This window comes from Macaca thibetana, chromosome 19 (genome assembly GCF_024542745.1).
Source record: "Macaca thibetana thibetana isolate TM-01 chromosome 19, ASM2454274v1, whole genome shotgun sequence".
In the NCBI taxonomy this organism is placed as follows: domain Eukaryota; kingdom Metazoa; phylum Chordata; class Mammalia; order Primates; family Cercopithecidae; genus Macaca; species Macaca thibetana.
Window position 1 is genome coordinate 26763572 of NC_065596.1, and position 26757 is coordinate 26790328.

The 26757-nt window shown below is 52.0% G+C and overlaps 3 protein-coding genes across 3 annotated transcripts in view; all 3 read right to left on the reverse strand.

The window, feature by feature from the left end:
• Window positions 1–21778, reverse strand: part of NOVA2 (NOVA alternative splicing regulator 2) — a 41929-nt gene extending 20151 nt beyond the window's left edge. The window contains exons 1-3 of the mRNA XM_050772196.1: window positions 21005–21778; window positions 8134–8277; window positions 555–721 (exon numbers count right to left, since the gene is read on the reverse strand). Coding sequence (XP_050628153.1) covers window positions 555–721; window positions 8134–8277; window positions 21005–21281 — 588 coding nt within the window. The 5' untranslated portion in view covers window positions 21282–21778. The remainder of the gene's footprint in view (window positions 1–554; window positions 722–8133; window positions 8278–21004) is intronic.
• Window positions 1–26757, reverse strand: part of SYMPK (symplekin scaffold protein) — a 278017-nt gene that overhangs the window by 152389 nt on the left and 98871 nt on the right. The gene's annotated exons all lie outside the window — the stretch shown is intronic.
• The window catches only part of CCDC8 (coiled-coil domain containing 8), a 323648-nt gene continuing 306760 nt past the window's right edge, over window positions 9870–26757 (reverse strand). The window contains exon 2 of the mRNA XM_050772142.1: window positions 9870–11767. The gene's annotated coding sequence lies outside the window, so the exon portion shown is untranslated. The remainder of the gene's footprint in view (window positions 11768–26757) is intronic.

Genomic DNA, 26757 nt, shown 5'->3' on the forward strand with positions numbered 1-26757 from the left:
TAACTGAGGCAACAGAGGAGCGCTGCCCGCCCCTTTCCATTCCTTCCTGGAGAGGGCTGTGTAGGAGAGGGACCCACATCTGCTCTCGCTAATGAAACACCACCCCTACCTCCATACGTTAATTATGGAGGGAAGGAGGATGACAGACTATTTGTAAACTCTTCTGGATGTGACTGAACCGTCACTGAGGTCACTTCCGGCGATAACAGGAAGTGGGAGGCAGGTCGTTCGGAGAGACAATGGGATGAGGTGGAAGGGAGAAGAGGAACTAGAGAATCCTAGGAAGGATTGAACATTAGGGAATCGTGCCACATTCTCCCAGACGTTCACTCCCTCTCTGGAATCAAGCCCGCTCCAAATGGTCTGGAGTCCTTTCTATACTATTAGAGCTGACTCCCTAAGAATAATACTAACCACTACCATGTGGTCTTTGACTGATGAGATTTTTATCAGCTTTGTCCCATTGAACCTCACAGTAATGTAGTGATGTGGGAGGAATGTTTCTTCGTGAATGTCACCAGCTTTACAGCAACCCAGTCTCTGCCCCAGCTGACCTGCTTGGCTCTGTCGGGGTTCATCGTGGTTTGGGGTTGAAGGATGTTGACCACCTCAGGCTTGGTCATCGCTTGTGGGATTTCTCGGACCTTCTCGGCAATAAAGCTGTGCACAGCATTCAAGGCCTCTGCTGTGCCCTGTACTAGGCATACCCGCTCTGTGGTTCCTGTTGAGCAAGGGAGAGAGAGGGCACACTCATGAGACAGGAATAGGGACATTCCTGAGAGACAGGCCCCATTTAATGGAAGAGGAAAGCTGAGGTCCAGAGAGTGGATTTGACTGATCACACAGTGAGCCTGGGGGAGCAGGCATGGGCCCCTAGGCCATGACAGGTAGCTGGGAGAATTAGTGGAATCCTGCTTTATAATCTGCACTTCATCTCCCTCCCCTAAAACAACCTCTAGGGATGGAAGAATGATGCTTAAGTGTTTTGCGATGCCCACAGCAGCCCTGGGCAGGGGAGACAGGGCTCAGCTGCCTCTTCTCAGTTCTTGCGGTTCCCTGGTTGCTTTGGCAACCATTCACTCACTCCACCCTCCTCCCCTTCTGGAAGCAGAGAGCTCAGGCCTGCAACGGTTGCCACAGTAACTGGAACCCCCTTATCGGTCTGGCTGGCCGGGTCCTCAGCCCACCCCCAGGGGGACGAGGGACGAGGCCCTGTTGTCATGGCAACCCCTGAAAGCCTGCAGCGTCGGCCTCTGGGCTTTTTGGAGAGGATGGGGGAAGAGCTGGGGGATGGGGGAGGCAGAGGAGAGGCCTGAGGGCCTGTCTGAACCCACCAGATGGAGGGCTGAGGGGTGGGGGAGGGCAGGGGTGTGGACAGGGGAGAGCAGGGTGGGTCAAAGGCTACTCGTGGAGGAGTGGGGACCAAGGAATTGGGGAGGGAGGTGGATGGCTGTCTTTCCTGGAGATTCTCCAGATACTGGCTGTGGCTCTGTCCTGGGCATCCTTCTCATTTCTGCATGAGAGTGTTGGGGAGTGGGGGCACGGGGAAGAGAGAAACTTGGGGGGTGTTGGGATATATGTGTGAAAGAGACTCTGGGTGACACTGTGACCAGCGTGTGTGTCTGCGAGGCTGTTTGGTGAGTGGGGTGTGTGTGTGTGTGTGTGTGTGTGTGTACTTGAGCAGGACTGACTAGATGACCCTAATCTGTGTTTGTAGAAGACAAAGTGCAGAGACTGCCTTATGAACAGACTATGTGACACAGTGATTCTGGTGAAGATGTTCGTGTGTGCCCTCGTGTGTGGGCCAGACTTTGGTGTCGCTTTGATGATCAAGGTTACATAGACTCTTTGTGAGACAGAGCTGAGTGTGTGTGAGAGTTCGAGAGAAAGAAACAAAAGAATCTCACAAAGTGGGATCGAGGCTGTACAATGAATATATACCACTTTGAGACTGGATGGCAGTGTGTGTCTGCATCTGTGTGTGTATGTGTGTTTGTGAAAGTGAAAGAGACACACACTTCTGGATGTTTCTAAGACTATTTGGATGACCAGTGTGTGTATATATATATGTATTGGAGACAGGAAAGACCCTATGACTGGCATGTGTGAACCTGAGAAGGAGACAGCAAGACAGGCAGACTCAGGTGTCAGTTTGTGGGACTTTTTGGATGACTGGTGTGTTTGTGTATGTGTGTGTGTCTCAGCATGTGAATTACAGTGAGACAAAGAAAACTTGACTGGTCAGTGTGAGAATCTGCGTGCCTGGGTGAGCCGGGATGTGTGTGATGTGTGGAGTGTGAGTGTGTCTCTCTCTCTCCTTGAAGGGGGTTCTGCCTCTGAGAATGTAAAAGGTCTTGAGTGTGGCTGGGCACGGTGGCTCACGCTTGTAATCCCAGCACTTTGGGAGGCTGAGGTGGGCGGATCATGAGGTCAGGAGATGGAGACCATCCTGGGCAACATGGTGAAACCCCGTCTCTACTAAAAATACAAAAATTAGATGGGCGTGGTGGCACACGCCTGTAGTCCCAGCTACATGGGAGGCTGACGCAGGAGAATCGCTTGAAGCTGGGAGGCGGAGGTTGCAGTGAGCAGAGATCACACTGCTGCACTCCAGCCTGGCGAAAGGGCGAGACTCTGTCTCAAAAGAAAAAAAAAAAAAAGAGGTCTTGAGTGTGTGCCAGGCGCCGTGTGGCTGTGTACCTGTGTGTCTGGGATACCTGGGGTGTGCGTCAGTGTCCAGCAAGCACTTCAGTGCAGCACGCTGGTGCCATGACCCTGACTCCTCGATTGCTACTTCCCAGTCTGGCAGGCTAGCCTCGCCATGTGTCTGGGCGCCACTGTCTGTGGGTCACTTGTGTAGCTGACATCCCCCACCCGCTTTGGGCCATGTTCCTCACTCTTACTACCCTCCCCAGCCCCAGAACAATGGCTTGGTCTGAGCCAAGGGTGAGTCAGCCTGCAGTCTGCCTCCGTCTGGTGTAAATAGGAAAGGGTGTGGGTTGGGGTGGGAACTAGGGGGCGGGGTAGGGGGAGGTGGATGCCCCAGGAAGAGCAGGCCGAGGGTTTGCATCTCTGTGAAGCTTCCTTCAAACTCAGGAAGTCCTTGACCTCCCATCCCCTTGTAGTTCTTACAAGGTGGCCCACAGGGGCTTTTTGGGGGGTTGGTTAAGCCCCCAAAGAGTGTCTAATAATAACAGCTGACCCTTATACAACCCAAGTGTCAGGCACCATTCTAAGCACTGTTTTGTTTTGTTTTGTTTTTTCTGAGACAAGAGTCTTGCTCTGTCACCCAGGCTGGAGTGCAGTGGTGCGATCTCGGATCACCGCAACCTCTGCCTCCCAGTTCAAGTGATTCTCATGACTGAGCCTCCTGAGTAGCTGGGATTACAGGCATGTGCCACCACGCCTGTCTAAATTTTGCATTTTTTGTAGAGATGGGATTTCGTCATGTTGGCCAGGCCGGCCTCAAGTGATCCACCCGCCTCGGTCTCCCAAAGTGTTGGGATTACAGATGTAAGCCATCATGCTTGACCAAAGTACTTTATACATACGTGTTCACTTAATATATGAAGTAGGCAATATCATTATTGATTGTCCCTGATTCCCTGCTAAGGACACTGAGGCATAGAGAAGGCTCAAGATTTGTTCAAGTTCTCTTAGACGGTGGTAGTGGATGTTCGGAGTTTTGAACCCAGGTGTCTGGCTTCAGAGTCTCTGCATTCTGCTAAATTTGGTGTGTATGGAGTGATCAGCTCTATGTGTGTGTCTTGGAGGGAGGCATAAAATGATGACAGTTTTGTTTTTGTATTTTTGATATTAAAAGAAGATGAATATATTAAGTAGTCGTTCAAGACTTTGCACTTTGATGGAAGTGTGTTATAAAACCATAAACATGCTTTTTAAAGTGTGTGTGGTGAGGCACAGTGGCTCATGCCTGCAATCCCATCACTTTAGGAGGCCAAGGCGGATGGAGGGCTTGAGCTCAGGAGTTCAGCCTGGGCAATATAGCGAGACCCTGTCTCTACAAAAAAAATATACAGGCCGGGTGTGGCAGCTCATGCCTGTAATCCCAGCATTTTGGGAGGCTGAGGCGGGTGGATCACCTGAGGTCTGGAGTCCGAGACCAGCCTGCTAACATGGTGAAACCCCATATCTACTAAAAATACAAAAAATTAGCTGGGCATAGTAACGGACGCCTGTGATCCCAGCTACTTGGGAGGCTGAGGCAGGAGAATCACTTGAACCGGGGAGGTGGAGGTTGCAGTGAGCCGAGATCGCACCATTGCACTCCAGCCTGGGCAACAAGAGTGAATCTCTGTCTCAAAAAAAGAAAAAAAAAGTAGCTGGGCCTGGTGGTGCACACCTGTAGTTCCAGTTACTCAGGAGGCTGAGGTGGGAGAATCACCTGAGCCCAGGAGGCTGAGGTTGCAGCGAGCCACGATTGTGCCACTGCACTCCAGCCTGGGCAACAGAGCAAGACCCTGTCTCAATATAAATAAAGAAATAATAAAAAGTGTGTGTGTCTGTGCTTTTCTTCAGCAGTTAGGGTCTAAATTTCAAGCAGATTTTCAACATCAGACAGCATTTTAGAATCCTTAGGGTGGCCGGTGGTGGTGGCTCAAGCCTGTAATCCCAGCACTTTGGGAGGCCGAGGTGGGTGGATCACGAGGTCAGGAGATCAAGATCATCCTGGCCAACATGGTGAAACCCTGTCTCTATTAAAATAAAATTTAAAAAATGAGTTGGGCGTAGTGGCGCGTGCCTGTAGTCCCAGCTACTCGGGAGGCTGAGGCAGGGGACTTGCTTGGACCCAGGAGGCGGGGGTTGCAGTAAGCCGAGATTGTGCCACTGCACTCCAGCCTGGTGACAGAGCAAGACTCTGTCTCAAAGAAAAGAAAAAAAAAAAAAAAAAAAGAATCCCCAGGGTGGATCTGGGCTGACGCAAGGGAGTGTGTGTGGCCCTTGGGCAGGTACCTGCCTTTTTTTGCATTTCAGTTGCTCCATGTATGTATGACCTGGATGGATTGAATCTAGGGCTTTGAGATCCATCACAAAGGAGGGGAGGTTCTTTGTGTGTTCTGCCCTTCCCTTGGGGTTAAGTGCTGGGTAGGTTTTTACTTCGTGTAGTAGAAACGCAAGTGCAGTGTGTGTGAGTGTGTGAGTGTGTGTGAGTGTGTGAGAGCGTGTGTGTGAGTGTATGTGAGTGTGTGAATGTGAATGAGTGTGTGAGCATGTGTGACTGTGTGTGTAAGCGTGTGTGTGAGTGGGGGGTGTATGTGAGCGAAGTGTGTGTGAGCAAAGTGTGTGTGAATGAGTGTGTGTAAGCATGTGTGACAGTGGGAGTGTGTGTAATCGTGTGTGTGTATGTGAGTGTGAGCATTGTGACTGTGTGTGTAAGCATGTGTGTGGGGTTGTGAGTGTGTGAGCATGACAGTGTGAGTGTAAGGATGTGTGTGAGGTGTGTGTGAATGAGTGTGTAAGCGTGTGTGTGAGAGTGGGGTGTGTGCGAGTGTGTGAGAATGTGAGTGTGTGTAAGCATGTGTGACAGTGGGAGAGTGCGTAAGCGTGTGTGTGTGAAAGAGTGTGAGTGTGAGCATTGTGACTGTGTAAGTGTGTGTGGGGGTGTGTGAGTGTGAGGGTGTGAGCATGTCAGTGTGAGTGTAAGCATGTGTGTGAGGGTGTGAGCGTGTGAGACTGTGTGTGAGTGTGCCCTGTGAGAGTATGAGTGTGTGTGAGTGTGTGTGTGCTTGTGCATGCGAACGTACTAGGCCCAGAGTGCCCTTTCAGTTTCTCCACTGTCATTTCTCACATGTTCTCTCTGCTTTGGCTACACTGACCAAACTGCTCAGTAGCCTCTGAGTATGCCATTTTGTCTTCCTGGGCACACTTGCCTGCACTTTACCTCGCTCATTCTTCTCTACTGCTCTGGTCGTCTCTTCCAGGAAGCTCTTCCTGACCTCCCTGGGCTGGGTCCTTTGTGCCACCTGGGCTCCAACCACTAACCTCTGGACTTCCCTGTCCCAGCCCTGACCACTCTGGGTCATCACTGATGTGATGTCTGCCTCCCTGGCTGGGATATGAGAACCAAGGAAGCAAGGTTGGGACATTTCAACCACTGCTATTGTCCCCATTTCTGTCCAGCACAGGGCTGGCATAGAGGAAGTGCTCAGAGAATGTGTGTTGAATGAATGAGTGAATGAATGAATGATAGGGTGTCAAGCCAGGAGTGGAGGGAAATGTTTTTTGTCTCCTGCAGTAGCTTTTCCATTTCCTGCATTCCTGTGGGGTTCTGGGAAGTCCTGGGGACAGGACTAGGACACAGGGGGCTGTGTCCTGCTTCTCTGAGTCAGCAGCCGGCTCATGCTGTATGATCTGGAAGTTGCATGCCAGGAGTGGGGATGGGGGCTGACCACATGTCCAGGGGCTGAGGAGAGACGCTGGCTCCTGTTGCTTGTCTGAATACTGTTTGACCTGGTAGGACCAAGGTCTGTTCTGCCTTCTGGGTTTCCCAGCTGCCTGGCCTGTGGGGTGTGTCATTGGGTTGGGAGGGGATGACATGTCTCGTGGCACAGAATGTGACCCAGGAGCAAGGAACCAAGTGTCCTCGGAGGAACATTCCAAACAGAGGTCTTATCCATACCTTGTGGGCTACAGGGGAGTGGGGAAAACTGGGCCAGGGTGGAAGAGAAAAGGAGGAGGTGTGCCTGGTTCACTCGATTTTTCTCTAAACCTCTTGCCAAAGCTGCTTAGTGAGATGGGAGGCTGGGGGCAGGGTGGATGGTGGAGAGAGAGAGAAGAGGAGAGAAGAGAGAGAGAGCAGAGAGAGAAAGAGAGAGGAGGAGAGAGAGGGAGGAGAGAGGGAAAGATAGGAGAGAGGAGAGAGGAGAGGATGGAGGGGGAAGAGAGAGAGAGAGAAAGAGAGACAGAGAGAGAGAGAGAGAGAGAGAAAATGAGCGTGTACTGACCCTGGGCTCCAGCTCTGGTGTTTGACCTAAAAAATCCAAGGGGATTAAGGATGAACTAGAACCAGCACTGGACCAAAGATGCAGTTCAGGAAGCCTTCCCTGGAATCCTAGATGTCGATGCTTGTCGGGCATTAGTCTTGGGAGGGAGATAGGGAGGGGTGAGAGATTTTGGAGGGAATAGAGAGTGGAGGGGGCTTGGAAAATGTATGGTTGGGGAGAAAGATGGAGCAGGAGGAGAGGCAGAAAAGGGACTGGGTTTGGAGGAAGGGAAGAAAAAACCAGGAGGGAGATGAGACTTAGGAAAAAAAAAAAAAAAAAAAAAAAGAGACACAGGAAGGGAGAGACAGACAACCAGAGGCAGAAAGAAATGGGTGACACCAGCAGAGGAGGACCCCAGTGAGAGGGGGCTAGTAGATATTGGTTGAATGGATGATTGAACAGAGTTCAGAGAGACAAGAGGAAAGGAAAAACGTGAGGCTATGAGAGGTGGAGGGAAGGAAAGGATGGGGAGAGAGACAGGAAGACAAAAGGAGAAGAGGAGGGGAGGGACAGAGAAAGCAGAGGACAGATGAACAGGACAAGAGATGGGGGATATCCAAACAGAACCAGAGAGATGGACAGACAGAGGCAGATAGAGGGGCAAGAGACAGAGGGAGGCGGAGGGGAGCAAGAGATGGGAAATCGGAAACAGAATGAGAAGGAGACATAAAGAATGACACCGAGACAGAGAAAACCAGTGAGACTGGGCAAGAGGGGGTGACAGAAATCCAAAGCGGGGGGGGGGGCACATTTGTGGAACACGGCTGGCTGGCCCCCAGGCCCGGAGGGACGCCCTGACACCTGCCTCTCTCCCCACCCTCGCTCCTCCAACTGACCAGAGGGGGCAGGTGTGTGGGAAAAGACACATCTGCCAGCGCATCATGCAAATGAGCTCATGAATATGCAGTAGGCCCATTGTCTTGCCCTGCCCCCACCCCCATCTGCTCGGCCAGGCCCCTCGGGCTGGGGGCAGCTCTGTCCCCTTAGGGGGAAGGGAGGCCCCCTCCTCACCACTGTCACTGTCCCTAGGGCAGACTTTCCCCCTATCTAGGGCCCAGGTGGGAGGGAGAAAAGGAGAAAGGGAGGAAGGGCAGGGAGGCCTAGGGCAGAGACCTGGGCCGGGGCTCACCAGGGTAGAAGTCTTTGGACTTGGAGAGCTTGATGGTGGCTCCTGTCTCCTTCTGCAGCTGCACGATGGTCTGCCCGCCCTTGCCAATGATGGAGCCCGCCGCGTAGCTGGGGATCAGCACCTTCAGGAAGTATTCGCCTTCCTCTGCGGGGGCACACAGGGTGGAGGGAGGTGAGCGGGGGAGGGGTCTTCACCTTTAGACGGGGTGAGCAGAGGAAACCCCAGGGGTCACAGTAGCAGTATGGAGAATAATACAAATAATGATCTTCATTCACTCATTCATTCATTCAACAAATAGGTACTGGGCACCTGCTATGTGCCTGGCACTGGTCTAGGGAAATGGCCAAGAAGAAAATAGACAAAGCTCCCCGATTTGTGGGCAAATGAGGCAAATAAGGCCGAAAGAGTTTTAGTGATTCAGCCAAGAGCTCGCACAGCTAGCTACATTCTTCTAGGTGGGGAAGACAGATAGTATATTTCATGTCAGATGGTGGGACTCCTAATGACACAAGAAAAGGCAGGAAAAGGGGGTCAGGGAGGGTGGGAGGCTGCAGTGTCAGAAAGGGAGGCCAGGGAAGCTCTTCCTAAGAATGTGGCATGCTTTATTCATCATCACACACTTCTGCAGCACCTGATAGGTGCTACACTGTTCTAGGTACTTTCCAAATACCAGTCCTTTGAATTTTCACACTTATCCTATGAAGGAACCCATCATACAGATGAGGAAACAAAGGTGAATAAATCACCCAAGGACACTTGTAGATGGCAGAGCTGAGACTTGAAGAGTCCGTGCTCTGAACTATTATGATCAGCAGACTATGGAGGAAGGAACAGAACCACGTGGCTATGTGAAGGACGAGTGAGTGCAAAGGCCCTGGGGTGCGACTGTGCCTGTGCTCTTCCAGAGGGACTAAGGAGGCCCCTGTGCCTGGGGCTGAATGAGAGAGGGGAAGAGTGGGAGGAGATGAGGACAGAGAGGGGTGCTGGTGGTGAGGGGTGATGGGGCTCGCAGGCCACAGCGAGGTCCTTAACTTTTACTCCAAGTGAGATGGAGCCACGGGAGGGACGTGGCCTGACTTAGGTTTTAGGAGGATTCCTCTGATGCCCATGAGGGGAGCAGACCATGAGAAGCAACGGTGGGAGAGCTGGGGGCCCAGTGAGGTGGCGACTGCAATGGTCCAGGCAGGAGGTGACGGCGGTCTGACAGGTGGAAGCGGTGAGCAGGGAGGCGGAGGAAGGCTGGATGCTGGGGATACTCCAAACACTCACTTTTGACCAGGCGCTGTGTTGAGTGCTTTGTGAGCTTGATCTCGTCCGTTCCTCACAACCTCACGGTGAGGTGGGTGGAATGAGCTCCATTTTTACACAAGAGGAAACTGAGGCACAGAGGGGCACAGAGAAGTGAAGGCACCAGCCCACGGTCACTACCAGCCCAAGGACATGAACACAGCTACTGGGCTCAGATTCAAATCCAATTCTGATTCAGTCTCCTCCCATCATTGCTTAACACCCTCCACTCCTGGGGACCAACACAATGAAGGACAGCCTCGAAGACCTAGATGCAGTGCCAGTGGCAGCTTGTGGAGTTTTGGCCATTCTTTGTTATAGGCCAATTTTCCTTTTCTTTCTCTCTTTCTCTCCTTCTCTCTTTCTCTCTTTCTCTCCTTCTCTCCTCTCCTTCTCTCCTTCTCTCCTCTCCTTCTCTCCTTCTCTCCTCTCCTTCTCTCCTTCTCTCCTTCTCTCTTTCTCTCTTTCTTTCTCTTTTTTTTTTTTTTCCTGAGACACGGTCTTGCTCTATTGCCCAGGCTGGAGTGCAGTGGTGTAGTCTCGGATCACTGCAACCTCAGCCTCCCGGGTGTAAGGGGTTCCCCTGCCTCAGACTTCCGAGTAGCTGGGACTACAGGCGCCTGCCACCACACGCAGCTAATTTTTGTATTTTTAGTAGAGATGGGGTTTCGCCATGTTGGTCAGGCTGGTCTCGAACTCCTGATTTCAAGTGATCCGCCCACCTCAGTCTCTCAAAGTGCTGGGATTACAGGCGTGAGCCACCGTGCCCAGCTGCCATGTCCAGCTAATTTTAAAAAATGTTTTTAGTAGAGACGAGGTCTCCCTATGTTGCCCAGGCTGGCCTTGAACTCCTGGGTTCAAGTGATGCTCCTCCCTCAGCCTCCCAAAGTGCTGAGATTGCAGGTGTGAGCCACTGCACCTTGATTATTATAAACCAGTTTTCTTGACCATGTGAAAAGCATTTTGTTAATGCAGCCTCAAGGCAAGTATCTAGCCTCTCCTGCCCCTGTTGCCCCTAAGTGCTTTCAGGGTGGAAATTCTGGACCCTTCTCAGTGTAAGAAGATCCTTTGTGGCCGGGCGCGGTAGCTCACGCCTGTAATCCCAGCATTTTGGGAGGTGGAGGCGGGCAGATCACGAGGTCAAGGGACCGACACCATCCTGACCAACATAGTGAAATCCTGTCTCTACTAAAAATACAAAAATTAGCCAGGTGTGGTGGCGTGTGCCTGTAGTCCCAGCTACTCGGGAGGCTGAGGCAGGAGAATCGCTCGAACCCAGGAAGTGGAAGTTGCAGTGAGCCGAGATCGCGCCACTGCACTCCACTCCGGCCTGGCGACCCTTTGTGATTTGGCCCCACCCACCTTTCCAGCTTCACTTCATCTTCCTCCGTGGGCCTCAGGTTCAGTGGACGTTTTGTTCCTTAAATGTGCCCTGCTCCTTCCTACCTTTGGGCCTTTGCGCATGCTCTGTGCCTGGCAGCTTCTCTTCCCCTCAATTTTTTTTTTTTTCTTTTGAGACGGAGTCTCGCTCTGTCGCCCAGGTTGGAGTGCAGTGGCGCAATCTCGGCTCACTGCAAGCTCCGCCTCTCCGGTTCACGCCATTCTCCTGCTTCAGTCTCACGGATAGCTGGGACTACAGGTGCCTGCCACCATGCCCAGCTAATTTTTGTATTTTTAGTAGAGACAGGGTTTCACTATGTTGGCCAGGATGGTCTTGGTCTCCTGGCCTCGTGATCTGCCCACTTCGGCCTTCCAAAGTGCTGGGATTACAGGCGTGAGCCACCGCGCCCGGCCCTCCTCAGTCAATATCTTTTGTCCTTTAGGTCCTCACTCAAATGTTGCTTCTTCTTGGAAGCTTTCCTTGAACCCCAAAGATGGGATGAATCCCCCTGTTTCATGCCTTCAGAGTAACTGATCACAGAGGTCCACTGTGGACCACATCCATAGAGGTCACCCGTGTCCCAGGGACTCGAACAGTGTCCCCAAAACTTGAACAGCACATAGTAGGTTTGCAATAAGCACTGGGAAAAGAAAGGGAGGAGTCAGGCCATCCTACTTCCACATTTTAAGGTCTTAAACCATTCCCCAATGGTTTTTCAACTTTATCTTTTAAGCGAAGGAAGCCTATTTTCCTTCCTTCCTTCCTTCCTTCCTTCCTTCCTTCCTTCCTTCCTTCCTTCTTTCCTTCCTTTTCCTTCCTTCCTTTTCCTTCCTTCCTTCCTTCTTTCCTTCCTTCCTTCCTTCCTTCCTTCTTTCATTCATTCTTTCTTTTTTTTTTGAGACAGTCTCGCTCTTGTCACTCAGGCTGCAGTGCAATGGCGCTATCTCGGCTCACTGCAACCTCTGCCTCCTGGGTTCAAGAGATTCTCCTGCCTCAGCCTCCCGAGTAGCTGGGATTACAGGTGCTCACAACCACGCCCGGCTATTTTTTTTTTTTTTTAGTAGAGACGGGGTTTCACCACGTTAGCCAGGCTAGTCTCAAACCTTGGCCTCTCTAAGTGCTGAGATTACAGGGGTGAGCCACAGATCCCAGCCAGGAAGCCTATTTTCAATGTCTCACGTAAAACCTCAACATATAGAACAGATAAAAGAGAAACTGCTCTAACTCTCCCTGATTTCTCTCTGTCGCCCAGGCTGGAGTGCAGTGGTGTCATCACAGCTCACTGCTGCCTCGACCTCCTGGGCTCACACGATCCTCCTGCCTCAGCCTCCCAAGTAGCTGGGACTACAGGCGCATGCCACCACTCCTAGGTAATTTTAAATTTTTTTGTAGAGACAAAAAAATTGCCACATTGCTCAGGCTGGTCTCGAACTCCTGAGCTCAAGGGATCCGCCTGCCTCAGCCTCCCCAAGTGTTGGGATTACAGGCGTGAACCACCACACCCAGCCTCTGCCTGGTCTCTTAAGATGAAAGTTCTGTGTTTCCTTATGTGTTTAAGATGGAGGTGTAGGAAGAGGGGCTAGATGTGGCTTTGTAGGCATGGGGAAGGGTCCAGAATTAAGGAGTTTCCCTGAAACCAAGGCAATCCTCTTAAACTTGCTTAATCAGACCATTAAGCCTATTAGGTAATTAACCCCTCTCTGGTGCCTTCCTACCAATCATCCTGAACCCTACTGAATTCATTCTCTTCCATGGACTCACGGAGATGTCCTCTTCCCCAGCCTCACCCTAAACTTGTCACAGATACAGGGTACTTTATCTCTGGAAGGCTCAGAAAGATGGGGAGGGAATTCTCACTAATCCCTATGACTCCATCCTCTCTGCGTCTTCAATTTCACTCCCCATCTTCTCTCCAGCCAGAGCATCTTCTCCGCTTCCCTCTGACGGTGGAAGGTATTCATCTTCTCTGAAGAAAACTGGGGTCACCCTCTTCCCCATTTTCTGCCCCCTCTCTGTTGTACTTCTTCAAACCGTGCCTGAGAATTTTTGTATGAAACAGCAGAAGCAACTCTAGACTAAGAGTGACGTTTGTGGTCGGGCATGGTGGCTCATGCCTGTAATCCCAGCGCTTTGGGAGGCCAAGGCGGGCGGATCACTTGAGGTCAGGAGTTTGAGACCAGCCTGGCCAACATGGTGAAACTCCTGTCTCTACTAAAACTACAAAAATTAGTCGGGCCTGGTGGCACACGCCTGTACTCCCAGCTACTCGGGAGGCTGGGGCAAGAGAGTCATTTGAATCTGAGAGGCAGAGGTTGCAGTGAGCCGAGATCGGGCCACTGCGCTCCAGCCTGGGTGACAGAGTGAGACTCTGTCTCAAAAAAAAAAAAAAAAAAAAAAAAGTGAATTTTGCCACTAATGGGCTCTATGCCCTTGGGCAAGTTGCCTCACCTCTTTGGGCCTTAGTTTTCCTCATCTATAAAATGGGAATCGTGATAGTGCTACCTCATGGGGTTACTGTAATTAATGAAAGAGAAAATGTAAGGAAAGGTACTTGGGATGGTCCCAGGCACATGGAGGATTTGAGAAATGTTAGATATCATCATTATCAGTATTGCCTACACCATGAACACAACTTCAGTGCTTATCACAGCATCAGACACAGAGCAAGCACCCTACACGTGGGATTTGTGGGTTGGGTTGAGAGGTAGGAGAAGGAGGGGCAATCCCACTTTGTTAATCAACCATTTCCCTAGGGGGCTGTCCCAAACTTTTCCCTCCGTCTTGGAGGAGGAATGTCCTCTCACTGATACAAGCGAGACCTTGTCTCCATTCTCTGCACTCAGCCTCTCTCTAATTCCTGTCCTTCTCATGCCAACTTATAGAATTTTGCCCCTTTTATGTCCTTCTGTACTGGAATTCTTCTTTCTTCTCTTCTTCTCTCCTTCCTTTCCTTCCTCCAACAAATCCTTCCTGAGCACCCATGACCTTCCAGTCCTTGGTTCAGGTGCTGGGGATGCAGCAGGGAACAGACAAGGTCCCTTTCCTTTAAATTCCTTTTAAAATGCATTTATTTACTTATTTATTTATTTATTGTATTTTTAGTAGAGACGGGGTTTCACCCTGTTGCCCAGGCTGGTCTTGAACTCCTGGGCTCAAGGAATCTGCCCACCTTGGCCTTCCAAAGTTTTGGGATTACAGGCGTGAGCCACCGTGCCCGGCCTAAATGTATCTATTTAAAGAAGAAATTAGGCCAGGTGCGGTGGCTCACACCTGTAATTCTAGCACTTTGGGAGGCCGAAGCAGATGGATCGCCTGAGGTCAGAAGTTCGAGACCAGCCTGACCAACACGGTGAAACCCCATCTGTACTAAATACAAAAAATTAGCTGGATATGGTGGCACATGACTGTAATCCCAGCTACTTGGGAGGCTGAAGCAAGAGAATTGCTTGAACCCGGGAGGCAGAGGTTGCAGTGAGCTGAGATGGTGCCACTGCACTCCAGCCTGGGCAACAAGTGCGAAACTCCGTCTCAAATAAAAAAAATAAATAAAGAAGAAATTTAAAAATCATTGCTAATAATTGGAGCTTGAAGGGCTGGTTATGTTTTGTTCTCCCTAACGTACATTAATATAAACATACGATGTTCAAAAATTAAAAAAAAAGTTTGTCCATGGACCACCTTAAATAATCTTGTTGTATTAAACTAGTGCAAATCTGACTCCTGGAGACCCCTCTTCAAGTGAGTCTCCTATGGACAGTGATTGGCTAAGACCTCCCCTGCAGAGACTCAGAACTTGAATTCCCAGGAGTCCCCCATTGTGAGCATCAGTTCGTGCCAGTCCTTCCCAGAATTTTCTGCACATCTTTTCTGTTTGGGGGAGTTTCCTACCATGTGAGTCCTACCTCCCCAGAAAGAAACCAGGTCTCTATTGATCAGCCTTCCTTGCAGCAAGGGCAGACACGTGACCTCAGCTGAACTCAGAGCCCTCAGCCATCACGCACGCCCACCCTGTTTGAACAACCAAGGCACTGCTTGTGAGAAAGTTCTCCCTTCTAATGAGGCAGAATCTACATACCAGAACTCCGCACCCACCCATTCCCATCCCACTCTTCACTCTTCGCTTGGGTCCAGGCAGCTCCCTCTACCCAATGTCAGAGTCTGAAGAACCGAAGATAGCAAGTTCAGGTCTCCTGATTAATTTCCTGCTGCAATTTCAAACATTTCCACCTTGGAAAGGTGCCATCTTTCCCCTTCTAGTCACTGAGTCTCTGCTCTTGCCCCTTCTGTACCCACCCCCTCAGGGATGCTTCTGACGGCTTTGAAAAATCCCAGTGCTTTGGCAGGCTGAGGTGGGCAGATCACTTGAGGTCAGGAGTCTGAGACCAGCCTGGCCGACAAGGTGAAACCCTGTCTACTAAAAATACAAAAGTTAGCCAGGCATGGTGGTGGCATATCTGTAATCCCAGCTACTTGGGAGGCTGAGGCAGGAGAATCGCTTGAACCTGGGAGGAGGAGGTTGCAACGAGCCGAGATTGTGCCACTGCCCTCCAGCCTGGGTCACACAGCAAGACTCCATCTCAAAAAAGAAAAAAAAAAAATCAGCCAATACTCCCTTCCCCTTCCATAAATAACCATTGCCCACCCAAGAGATTTAGGGTGTTGTAGTAAGAGTGGCCTATTTTAGTGTCAGAGAGTTCACCCTCTAAAGTGGCTTTGATCTTGGGGGTCATGAATGACAAAAGTAAAGCTGAAGGGCTGTGGGTTGTCGAGGTGTTGTTTTTGGTGTTAGTCTGGATGCAACATCAATGTTAGGTGTTGTCCTCATAGCACTTCATGGTTTTGTATGGGGGCTGGGGATGGGAGAGCTGGCATGTTCTATGAGGGAGGCTGGGGTTTGACATCGGTATCATCATCAGGAGCCTGTGGGGATGCTGCTGGCAGAGGATGGTGAGGGTGTGGGGTGGGAGCAGTACGCCAAGGAGGCGCGAGACTTCAGACATGTGATGTGTTTTTGTGAATGGCGGTGTTGCCTATTTGGTGTGAAATGCAATACAACTAGAGTGTGCTTATGTAGGGATGAGATGCTGAAAGGTGTGATGCTGCCTTGAGTTGTGACTGTCTCTGAGTGAGAGAAAGGCAGATGGGCCACAGTTTTCTTGGAGTGAATCACCATTGGATGGTGAAAAGGGAAAATGACATTCTCAGTGGCACTTATATAATAATAATAATGATGATGATGATAGCGACTGTTTACTGAGCACTTACGCTACGTATTTCACATACGTAATCTCATCTAACGCACACAACCCGGAGAGGTAGATCTTCCTGCCTCCATGTTTCAGACAAGCAGGCTGAGGCCCAGAGCGGTGAAATAACTCGCCCGAGGATTCCACACCAAGCACATGACGGTGGCAAGACATGAATCCTGAAAGATCTCATTCTAGGAGGGGCTCTTAACCCTGGTGATGTTGACTTCATGATAAAGAATGTGGCCAGGCATGCTGGCTCATGCTTGTAATCCCAGCACTTTGGGAGGCCGAGGTGGGTGGATCACCTGAGGTCAGGGGTTCGAGATCAGCCTGGTCAACATGATGAAACCCCATCTCTACTAAAAATACAAAAATTAGCCAGGCATGGTGGCGCATGCCTGTAATCCCAACCACTCGGGAGGCTGAGGTACGAGAATTGCTTGAACTCGGGAGGTGAAGGTTGCAGTAAGCCGAGATGGCGCCACTGCACTGCAGCCTGGGCAATACAGTGAGACTCTGTCTCAAAAAACAGAACAAAACAAAACAAAATAAACAACAACAACAAAAACAAAGAATGAGGGATATGGCTGGGAATAGTGGCTCACACCTGTAATCCCAGCACCTTGAGAGGATGAAGCGGGTGGATCGCCTGAGATCAAGAATTTGAGGCTGGCCGGGCGCGGTGGCTCAAGCTTGTAATCCCAGCACTTTGGGAGGCCGAGACGGGCGGATCACGAGGTCAGGAGATCGAGACCATCCTGGCTAACACAATGAAACCCCATCTCCACTAAAAATACAAAAAAATTAGCCGGGCGTGGTGGCGGCGCCTGTAGTCCCAGCTACTCGGGAGGCTGAGGCAGGAGAATGGCGGGAACCCGGGAGGCGGAGCTTGCAGTGAGCCGAGATCGCGCCACTGCACTCCAGCCTGGGCGACAGAGCGAGACTCCGCCTCAAAAAAAAAAAAAAAAAAAGAATTTGAGACCAGCCTGGGCAACATAGCAAGACCTGTCTCTACAAAAAAATTCAAAGAATTAGTCAGGTGTGGTGGTGCACACCTGTAGTTCCAGCTACTGGGGAAGCTGAGATGGGATCATCACCTGATCCTGAGAGGTCAAGGTTGCATTGAGCCATGATTGCACCACTACACTCCAAGCCTGGGTGGCAGAGTGAGACCGTCTCAGAAAAAAAAAAAAGAAAAGAAAAGAAAAAAAGAGGGACGTTAGGAGCAAGATCTGGCTGGTGTAAGCTATGTTGAGGGTGTGAGATATGTATATGTGTCTGTATATGGGTTTTTATTTTTGGGGGGTTGACAGAGGTGGGAATATAGTCAGGAGTACGGGGGTCCATTATTATTGCAGCTTAAGAATTACGATCTGTATCAAGGGGGGCCACCGTTGCCAGACTGGGGTCATTTATTTCTGCAAAGAGTCCCTGACTAGAGTTTCCGTCCAACCTCTTCACCCAAGTCTTCCTGCCCTTAGTGTCTTGTTTTCCTCCCAGCAGCACCTGCCAGCCACTCGCAGTGCCCAGAAGCGAGTGTGAACCGCCACCATCTCCTCCATTTCTCCCATCTGCTCCCAGAGGCGGGCAGGAGGGGCAAGAATCTCATCTGTCCAGTAGGGTACTGCTTTCTGGGACATCCAGGAAAAGCCCTCACTCCTCTGAGCCTCAGTTTCCCCATCCAAAAATAAGGTCCATTCTAGTGTCTCCCCACACAATGGAGCCAGCCGCCTGAGTTCACATCATGGTTCTGCTGCTTATCAGCTGAGTGACGTTGGGCAAGTGACTTAACCTCTCTGTGCCTCAGTTGTTCATCCGTAACATGGGTTAACATCATAGAATTGTTGTAAGGATTAAGGAATTGATCAATGTCAAGCACTTCCCATGACAGTTCCTGGCATACTGTAGTATCATAAGTCTAGCCATTATTATAACTGATTATTATTATTCCATCATAGCATGTTGGGAGAATGACAAGAAATTGCACGTAAGGCATTAAACAATAATATAGGTAGCTATTGTTAGTATTATCCTTGCGGTCACTTTTTTTTTTTTTTTGAGATGGAGTTTCGCTCTGTTGCCCACACTGGAGTGTGGTGGCGTGATCTCGGCTCACTGAAACCTCTACCTCCCGGGTCCCAGCAATTCTCCTGCCTCAGCCTCCTTAGTAGCTGGGACTACAGGTGCCCACCACCATGCCCCGGTAATTTTTGTATTTTTAGCAGAGACAGGGTCTCACCATGTTGGCCAAGCTGTTCTCGAACTCCTGACCTCAAATGATCCACCCGCCTTAGCCTATCAAAGTGCTGAGATTACAGGCGTGACCTACTGTGCCCGGCTCCTTATGATCATTTTTATGTGCCTATATGGCAGATGAGGACACTGAGGCTCAGAAAAGGGGATGGGTTGAGACAGCATCCCCCAGCTATGAATGTATATTATTGAAAGAAGCCCTCAATTTTGGGGTCAAAGTCCTGGACCCTTGCCCAGCCCTGCCCCTGAGTGTTTCTGTCAATGGAGGCCTGTCCCTCTGCATCTCCCGGCCTCAGTTTCCCCATGGGTAAACAGAAGTGGGGTGGGAGACGGTCTGGAGGAGATGGTCCCTAAAGGCTCATCCTAATTTCCCCGCTGTGGAGGGAGGCAGGATAGCACAGTGGTTTTGTCCAGGAGCTCCGGAACTAGGCAGCCCAGGGTTGGGTAAATTCTAGCTCCATCACTTAGACACCATGTGACCTTGGGCAAGCGGTTTCACTTTGCCGAGCCTCAGTTTTCCTCATCTGTAAAAAGATGCTCAAATCATCTCTCCCAGGGGTTGTATTGAGATATTAACCCATATCTCAGAGTAGTAGGTGCCACGTAGGCAGATGTGACTGTTATTAGCAGCAGTGGCATCAGTGTTAAATTGTGCTGTGAAGTGATCAGATTCTAAGCATCTCAGTCCCTTTAAGAGAAAGGTGGGAACCCCCTAACCTCTAGAGGTTAGTGGGTGGAGGGCTAGACGGTCTGACTGGGCTCAGGGACCTCCTGGGTCCCTGATCTCTCCAGGACCGGGAACAGCAGTGGGGCAGGAAGGAGGGAAGGAAGTCAGGGACATATTCATGTGTGTGCTGGGGGTGGGGGAGCAGGAAGGACAGGAAACTCCCTCCCATCCCCTCCCCCAACTTCCCTTTCCTCCAATTTCTGCTGGACACCCTCATGGGCATCCAGGGGGTCCCTGATTCCTGTCCCACCTGGGTGGAGGTCGGGGAGGGCTAGGATGGGAGGAAGAAAGTTGGCTCGTATTCATCTGCAGGGAGGAGGTGGGAGGCCCCCACCCCACCCACTGCCAGGCCTGACGGAGAGGAAAGGGTGCACTCTGCCTGAAGCCATCCCTCTCCCATCCGGAGGAAAAGACCAGAGGAAGTGGAGATTTTGGCAAGGTGACCGCGGGGAGGGGCTTGTCCTCTCTGGGGTCTCCCTCCTACCAGGGAGCTAGGGGACTGGGCTCTGAGGACCCCAAGAAATCCCACCTCTTCCCTGAGCCCTCCACAGCAGGGCATGCACCTAGAGCTCCCAGCTGGGCTTTTCTTCTCGGATACGCACACCTCCTTGGGTCACACACCCAGGGAGAGCCCCTCTCTTCCCTCACACCGCCTTCCATGGTGTCAAACATTCAGCAATCTCCAATACACAAGGACACACACACACACTCTCCCTTGTCAAACACACGCAGAATCATCCCCATATCTCTGGTGTCACACAGTCAGCCATTTCACACACACACCTCTCCTTGTTACACCCATACACACAGCTGGGTGTCATACGCACACGTGCCCTGTCACATGGGGACCCATCCTTCCTTCTCCTTTTTACACACCCTCGTGCGTTTCACCCACAAGCCCCAGTCTTTCCCTCGTCATACACCCACCTTCCCTGTTGCACACACCCCCTCTGATGTCACTGTTGCACACCTCCATGTGTCACACCCAGCCACAGCCTCTCTGGAGTCACACCCACACCCTTTCCTTGTCACATCCCCTCACCAGCTTCTCTGAGTCCCACCCCACCCCAGCCACGCCTGTGTCACACACACTGGACCCCTTTCCTCTGATCTACACGGCCTCTTCTGGCTCACGCCCAGGACCAGCCCATTCGGCGTCCCCCACACACCCCCTTGCTTGTCACACACACCCTCTCATGTGTCACACTCTGCCACAGCCCTCTCGGGGGTGACAAGCACACACCTTTCCTTGTCACACGCACCCGCTGGAGGGTCTCAAATATGGAGCCCGACCCCTGTCCCCTTTCTCATACACCCCCTCTATGCTGTCATATTCCTGATCCCTAATGTCACACATCCAGGCCGTAGAGGGCACACATACACACACGCACACACATACATACCTGTCCTAGTCTCACATTCTCCCACCTAGCTTTACACACCCACCCTTTCCTCCATTTCACCCCACACACCCACCCAGCCTGTTCCCACGCACGATCCCGCCAGGGCCACACAAGCCTTCCTCTGGGACAACCCTTGTTCAGGACATCCCCAGGGAGGGAGGCTGGGAAGCTCCCGGTCCACAGGCCTCTACTCCTTCCCCTCCCCCAGCCAGGACACGCGAGCCCGGGGAACACCCCTGCCCCGAAAGGGTCACATCACACACCCCTCAAGGACACACAAGACATCTGCCCTGAGGCTCTCACGCCCCCCATCCTCTGCGCCCCCCAAGGACACTTATCACGCCCTCCCCCCAATCCCTCTCCTCGCAGACAAAGCTCCCAGCCCCGGGCCTCGGCGAGAGGAGGAGGGGGTCCAGCCCCCTCCTCAACTCTCCGCTCTGTCCCCCACCTCGGGGAGGGGTGTCTCTCCCCTCCCCAGAGCCCTTGCACCTGCCACGGGAGGGGGGGAAAGGATGGAGAAAGGCGAGGCCCCCTGCCCGCTCCCCCGCCCGGAGCCGCAGCCCTTTCTCACCTCCCGTGTTGCTGCGCTTGGTGCAGACCACCTCGGGGGGCGTTTCGAGGGGCCTCTTGCGGGAATCCGGGGCCTCGGGCTCCATGGGGGGGGCCTGGGGCGGCGGCTGCTGCTGCTGCGGCGGCTGCGGCGGCGGCGGCGGCGGCTGCTGTGGCGGCGGCGACGGCTGCTGGGGAGGCTGGGGTTGCGGCGGCGGCGGCGGCGGGGGCGGCGGCGGCTGCGGGGCCGCGGAGGCCGTGAAGAGGCCGTGCACCGCGCCGGCGGCCATCATCCTCATGGTGGGGGGGGCAGGGGGCGGGGGGCGGGGGAGGGGGAGGGGAGGGGACGTGGGAGGGGGAGGGGGCGGTGGAGGGGTGGGGGAGGGGGAACCCCGGAGAGGGAAGGCGGGGGTAGGGGGGAGCCGGTTCTCGGGGGGCTGACAGAGCCTGGAGAGCGGCTGTGAGTAGAATGGCAGGGCCGAGGGGGGGTCTCCGACAGAGCCGGGAAAGAACTGAGGAGTGGGGTCTCTCCTGGGACCACAGAGGCTGGGGACTGGACGCGCCACTGGGGGGACAAGACCCCCCCCTCTTGGCTCCCTGGGGCAAGAGGGCCGAGCCCCCCAGACCCTGCTCGGGGCGGGGGGCCGGAGGAGCGTGGCCGGAGGTGGGAGGCGGAGGCGGCCGCTAGTGGGGACCCGGGGGGCGGCGGGCGCGGGCGGCGGCGGCGACGGGGCTGGCGGTGGCTGCTGGCCCGAGCATCTTCTTCCCGGAGGCTCCCACAGCGCCTGGCCCCTCCCACCCCACGAGGTCACGCCCATGCCGGGTAGGGCCACGCCCTTCGGCGCCCCCATTGGTCCAGCCTTGAAGCCTGGACCACGTCCCTCTGGGTTGGCCACGCCCCTCCCGGCGGCAGAGAGCTGGACCCGAGTCCCCCAGGCTGCCGGGAGGACCCCGGGCTCCTCCAAGCCTCCCCACTCCTCACCTTGAATGAACGTTTATTGAGCACTTACTGTGTGCCAGGTCCGGTTCCAAGCAAGCACGTCACAGACGTTATCGCATTTAATCCCCAGAGCGACCAGCTCTGTGAGTTACACTTATTATCCCTATTTTACAGATGAGGAAACAGCCTTAGGAGCATACTTCGACTTCACTTGGTCAAGACAAGAAATTTCGGCTGGGCGCGGTGGTTCATGCCTGTCATCCCAGTACTTTGGGAGGCCGGGGCGGAAGAGTCACTTGAGCCCAGGAGTTTGAGACCAGCTGGGCAACAATATAGTGAGGCCCCATCTTTACAAAAAAAAAATTTTTTTTTTTTTTTTTTTTTTATTATTAGCCAGGCGTGGTAGCACATGCTTGTAGTCCCAGGTATCCTGGAGTCTGAGGTGGGAGGATCGCTTGAGCACAGGAGTTTGAGGCTGCAGTCAGCCATGATCAAGCCTGGGAGACAGAGCAAGACGTCTCAAAATAATAATAATGATGATGATGATGATAATAATAATAATAGAAAAAAGAAAGAGAAAGAAATTTCACTTCACTCTTTTTCAATCCTTTCAGCTGGGAAATTCTCCTTCAACTCTTTCATCCATCCTTTGAAGAATCAGCACCGTGATGCTGAAAGGCCTCAAGGGATTGAATTCACTGAGCAGGAGTTGCAGCCTGAGCACCCGCCCTGGGGCACAACTGGCTTTCCATTCAAACAACAGTACTTAGAGCCTACCTACTAAGTGCCAGGCACTGTCTTTGATGCTGCAGATACAACAGGGAACAAAACAGCCTTGGCCCTTGTACAGTATTACTACTCATGTCATTAAGAAAAATTGGTTTTCAGATGACAAAGTGGAGGCCTGGGAACATCGAGGGTGGCTTGTCCAAGGGCACACAGCTTGAGAGAGAGAAACTGGGATGTGAACGCAGGACAAGTCCAATTTCAGAGCCCAAAATCATTGGAACTAGGGGGCCTTTCTTTGGAATTATTGCTGTTATTCTGTGTTCCTTGATACCAGAATTTCCTTCTCCCTGGACTCTTAATCTCCAAGGAATCTTTCCTTCCTGCGTTGGTCAGAGGCAAGATTAGGCTTAGAGGGGGTCTGGATGTGGGTAATTGTGGCTACTGTGGAATCTGCGGCAGGGGGATCGGCTCCAACATGCCCCCTGCTCCTCCCTTGCCATGCTCTCAGGTCCCCAGGATGGGGGGGTAGCAGATGGCCTGGGGTGGATGGGGTGGCTACCCATCTGTCCCCTCCCCCCCATTGTCCCCAGAGCCAAGGGGGATGGGAGGGGGCTGTGGTCCAGTGCAGTCTGGATCCTCCCCCTCCATCTTCCTGGAGGGAGCTGAGGAGCTGGTTGCCATGGAGACAGGAAAGAGGCAAGAGGGATGCAGAGAGATACGGGGGTCAGGCTGAGTTCCACACCTTAGACCCTTTGAGTCAAATAGCCTCACACCACACAGGTACGTATCCCAACATCCATGAAGTTAGCTGTGAAGTTTTCCCCTTTGTGTGACACACACAGAGTCACACTGGCCCTGTTGCAGGTGCACAGGTGCACAGTTTCAACACAGTCTCACACAGAAACACTCACAGGGGATAGGCACACACACACACACATACACACTCATCTGTAATGCACATTCAATCATGCAGACGCAAAGCCACAACACAGGCTCTCATACACAAATAGACACACACATATCTAATATGGAGGTATGTCCCAGGTGCACATATTCAGAGCCACGACAGTTCCACACTTGGCCCCGCACACTCGGAAAAGTTACAAATCCATGATCAAAGCCACAGGACATCCATGGCCTATGTTACATAAGACATATGAGCGACATGTGATGTATAGACTGACGAACAGACTCAGTCATTCCTTGCACACACATCGGGTAAACACACACATTTAGATACACAGCCCACACAGGCTAACACACACAATAACTGGACTTCACGGGTCACTCAGTGACACGCACAACACACATGGAAAGCTGTGTGCCACTCAGCCCCCACCCCCGAGTCATGCCTGCAGCCCCAACCCTGCGCTCCCCCCATCGAGCCCTCCCATTTGGACACACACAACAGCACGGTCGGTCACGCACTCACACTCACACACAAACACAAACCTCCTGCTAGATATTTTTAAACCCAGGCTAGTTCTGCTTCCATGGCAACCACCCCAAACCCATCACCATAGCAACCCAACGTCAGCTTTCCAAGCACCAAATCCTGGGGGACTGCAGGGCCCCAATCAGAGGCTGGCAGAGGGAGCTGCTGCACCCTTTACCATCATCCATGCCTCCCCTGTGCCCCTACCCCAGAGCTTTCAGGGGAGCAGTCACCCTAGTCTGGGCAGGGGCCAGAGTCAGGGATACCAGAGAGCCAGACCAAGCTGGGACAGGGGCATCCCCAAACCTGCCTGTTCCTTCCATCCTGGCAGAGCTATATGGAGAGGCTTGCTGGAGTGAAGGTCGGCCTGCACAAGCCTGGGTGTGCATTCTGGCTCTGCCACTTACATGCCGTGTGACTTGGCCATGCCCTTACCCTCTCTGAGTCTCGCATTCTTTAATTTGGAAAATGTTGCTGCTGCTGTTAATATCCCCTTTATTTTTATTTTTTATTTATTTTTATTTTTTGGTACTTTTAGTAGAGACGAGTTTTCACCACGTTGGCCAGGTGGGTCTTGAACTCTTGATCTCGGGTGATCTGCCCGCCTCGGCCTCCCAAAGTGTCAGGATTACAGGCGTGAGCCACCGTGTCTGGTCAATATCCCCTTTAAATAACTGTTATGATTTGGTGGTTAAAAGTCCAGGCAGATCTACATCCAGATTCTGGCTTTCCCACTTCTTAGCCATGTGAACTCAGGCAAGGGCCTTCTCCTCTCTATGACAAGTCTCGGGGGTAAATAGTCCAACTACACAGGGCTGCTGGGAAGATTCCCCAGCCAAGCGGTATGGCAACTGTCCTAAGAACTTTGCATGTATTCTAACGTATTTCAGTCTTAAACACAGTCTTATAGGTAGACTACTATTCTTATACCCATCTTGCAGAAAAGGAAACTGAGACCCAGAGAGCTTGCCTGGTGTCACATAGCTACACAGTTTAGAAGGATGGGATTTGGGCCGGGCGCAGTGGCTCACACCTGTAATCCCAGCACTTTGGGAGGGCGAGATGGGAAGATCACTTGAGTCCAGGAGTTCAGGACCAGCCTGGACAACATGGTGAAACCCCACATGTACTAAAAAATTCAAAAATTAGCCAGGAGTGGCTGTGCACACCTGTAATTCCAGCTACTTGGGAGGTTGAGGCACAGGAATCACTTGAACCCAGGAGGCAGAGGTTGCAGTGAGCTGAGATCGTGTCACCGCACTCCAGCCTAGGTGACAGAGAGACACTCTGCCTCAAAAAAAAAAAAAAAAAAAAAAAAAAAAAAAAAAGAAGGAGAAGAATGAATGGGATGGGATTTGAGCCTGGGCAGTCAAAGACACATCTTTAGCCATTTCTCTCTCCTGCCTCTCAAAGAGGGCAGTTTGGAGAAGGGTGATAGAATGGTACATCCTTGGAAAGGCTTTCTAGCTTTTGTTTTCTGGGATGAGATGAAAGGCCTCAGTCTTCCAGCCTGCAGAATGGAGGTTGAAATGATACTGCTGGCTGGAGTGTCAGGAGGATCAATGCACCTGTTGGGCTCTGAGGACAGGCTGGTGCCCCTGAGTGCTCTTGTAGGTGCAGAGTAGATCGGGAGAGGTTGGGCGAGTGGGCAAATGGGCAAGCATTACCTGTGCAGGCTCAGGAGGGAAGCTCACTGGGGCTCAAACCTCAGCTTTCCCAGCCTGGTGATCTCAGGCACAGGCTGTCTCCAGCCTAAGCCTCAGTCTCACCATCTGTCAAATGGGAATCATGACCATACTCGGGGTATGACAAGGAGTCCATGAGCCAAAGCAGGCAAAACCACTTGGCATGGATCTCAGCAAAGAGATAAATCTGAGCTGCTATTAATATCCTCCATCCACTCAGTGCACAGGATTTAGGAGAGGCAGGACTGCAAACTTTCTGCAGGGTTTTTGCAAACTTTGTTGACTCACAGTGAGAAACACACTTCATGATGCAATGCATATATTAGGTTGGTACAAAATTCATTGCGATTTTTGTCATCAAAAGCAACGGCAAAAACCGCAGTTATGTTTGCACCAATCTAATACAACTGAAATGAAAGTTTCATGAAACCACGCTTCATCTCCACCTTAGTCTACATTATGTCGACACTATGTGCACAGACTCTGAATTTTTTTTTTTTTTTTTTTTTTTTTTTTTTTTGAGACAGAGTCTTGCTCGGTTACCCAGGCTGGAGTGCAATGGTGCGATCTCGGCTCACTGCAACCTCCACCTCGTGGGTTCAAGCAATCCTCCCGCATCAGCCTCCCAAGTAGCTGGGATTACAGGCACCTGCCATCATACCCGGCTAATTTTTGTAGAGATGGGATTTCACCGTGTTGTTCAGGCTGGTCTGGAACTCCTGACCTGAGGTGATCCATCCGCCTTAGCCTCCCAAAGTGCTGGGATTACAGGTGTGAGCCACTATGCCTGGCTGACTCTGATTTATTATATGCTATTGAAAAAACTACTGGTTGATTCCACAGCCTGCTAAGCAGTTGTGACCGACAGTACAGAAAACCCTGGTGTGGAGATTAGAATGTGGAATCCTTGAGTCCCTGGAGGATTTTAAGCAGGGAAGTGACACGGCCATCATAGGGGCGATGAAGGAAAGGGGGCTAGATGGGGG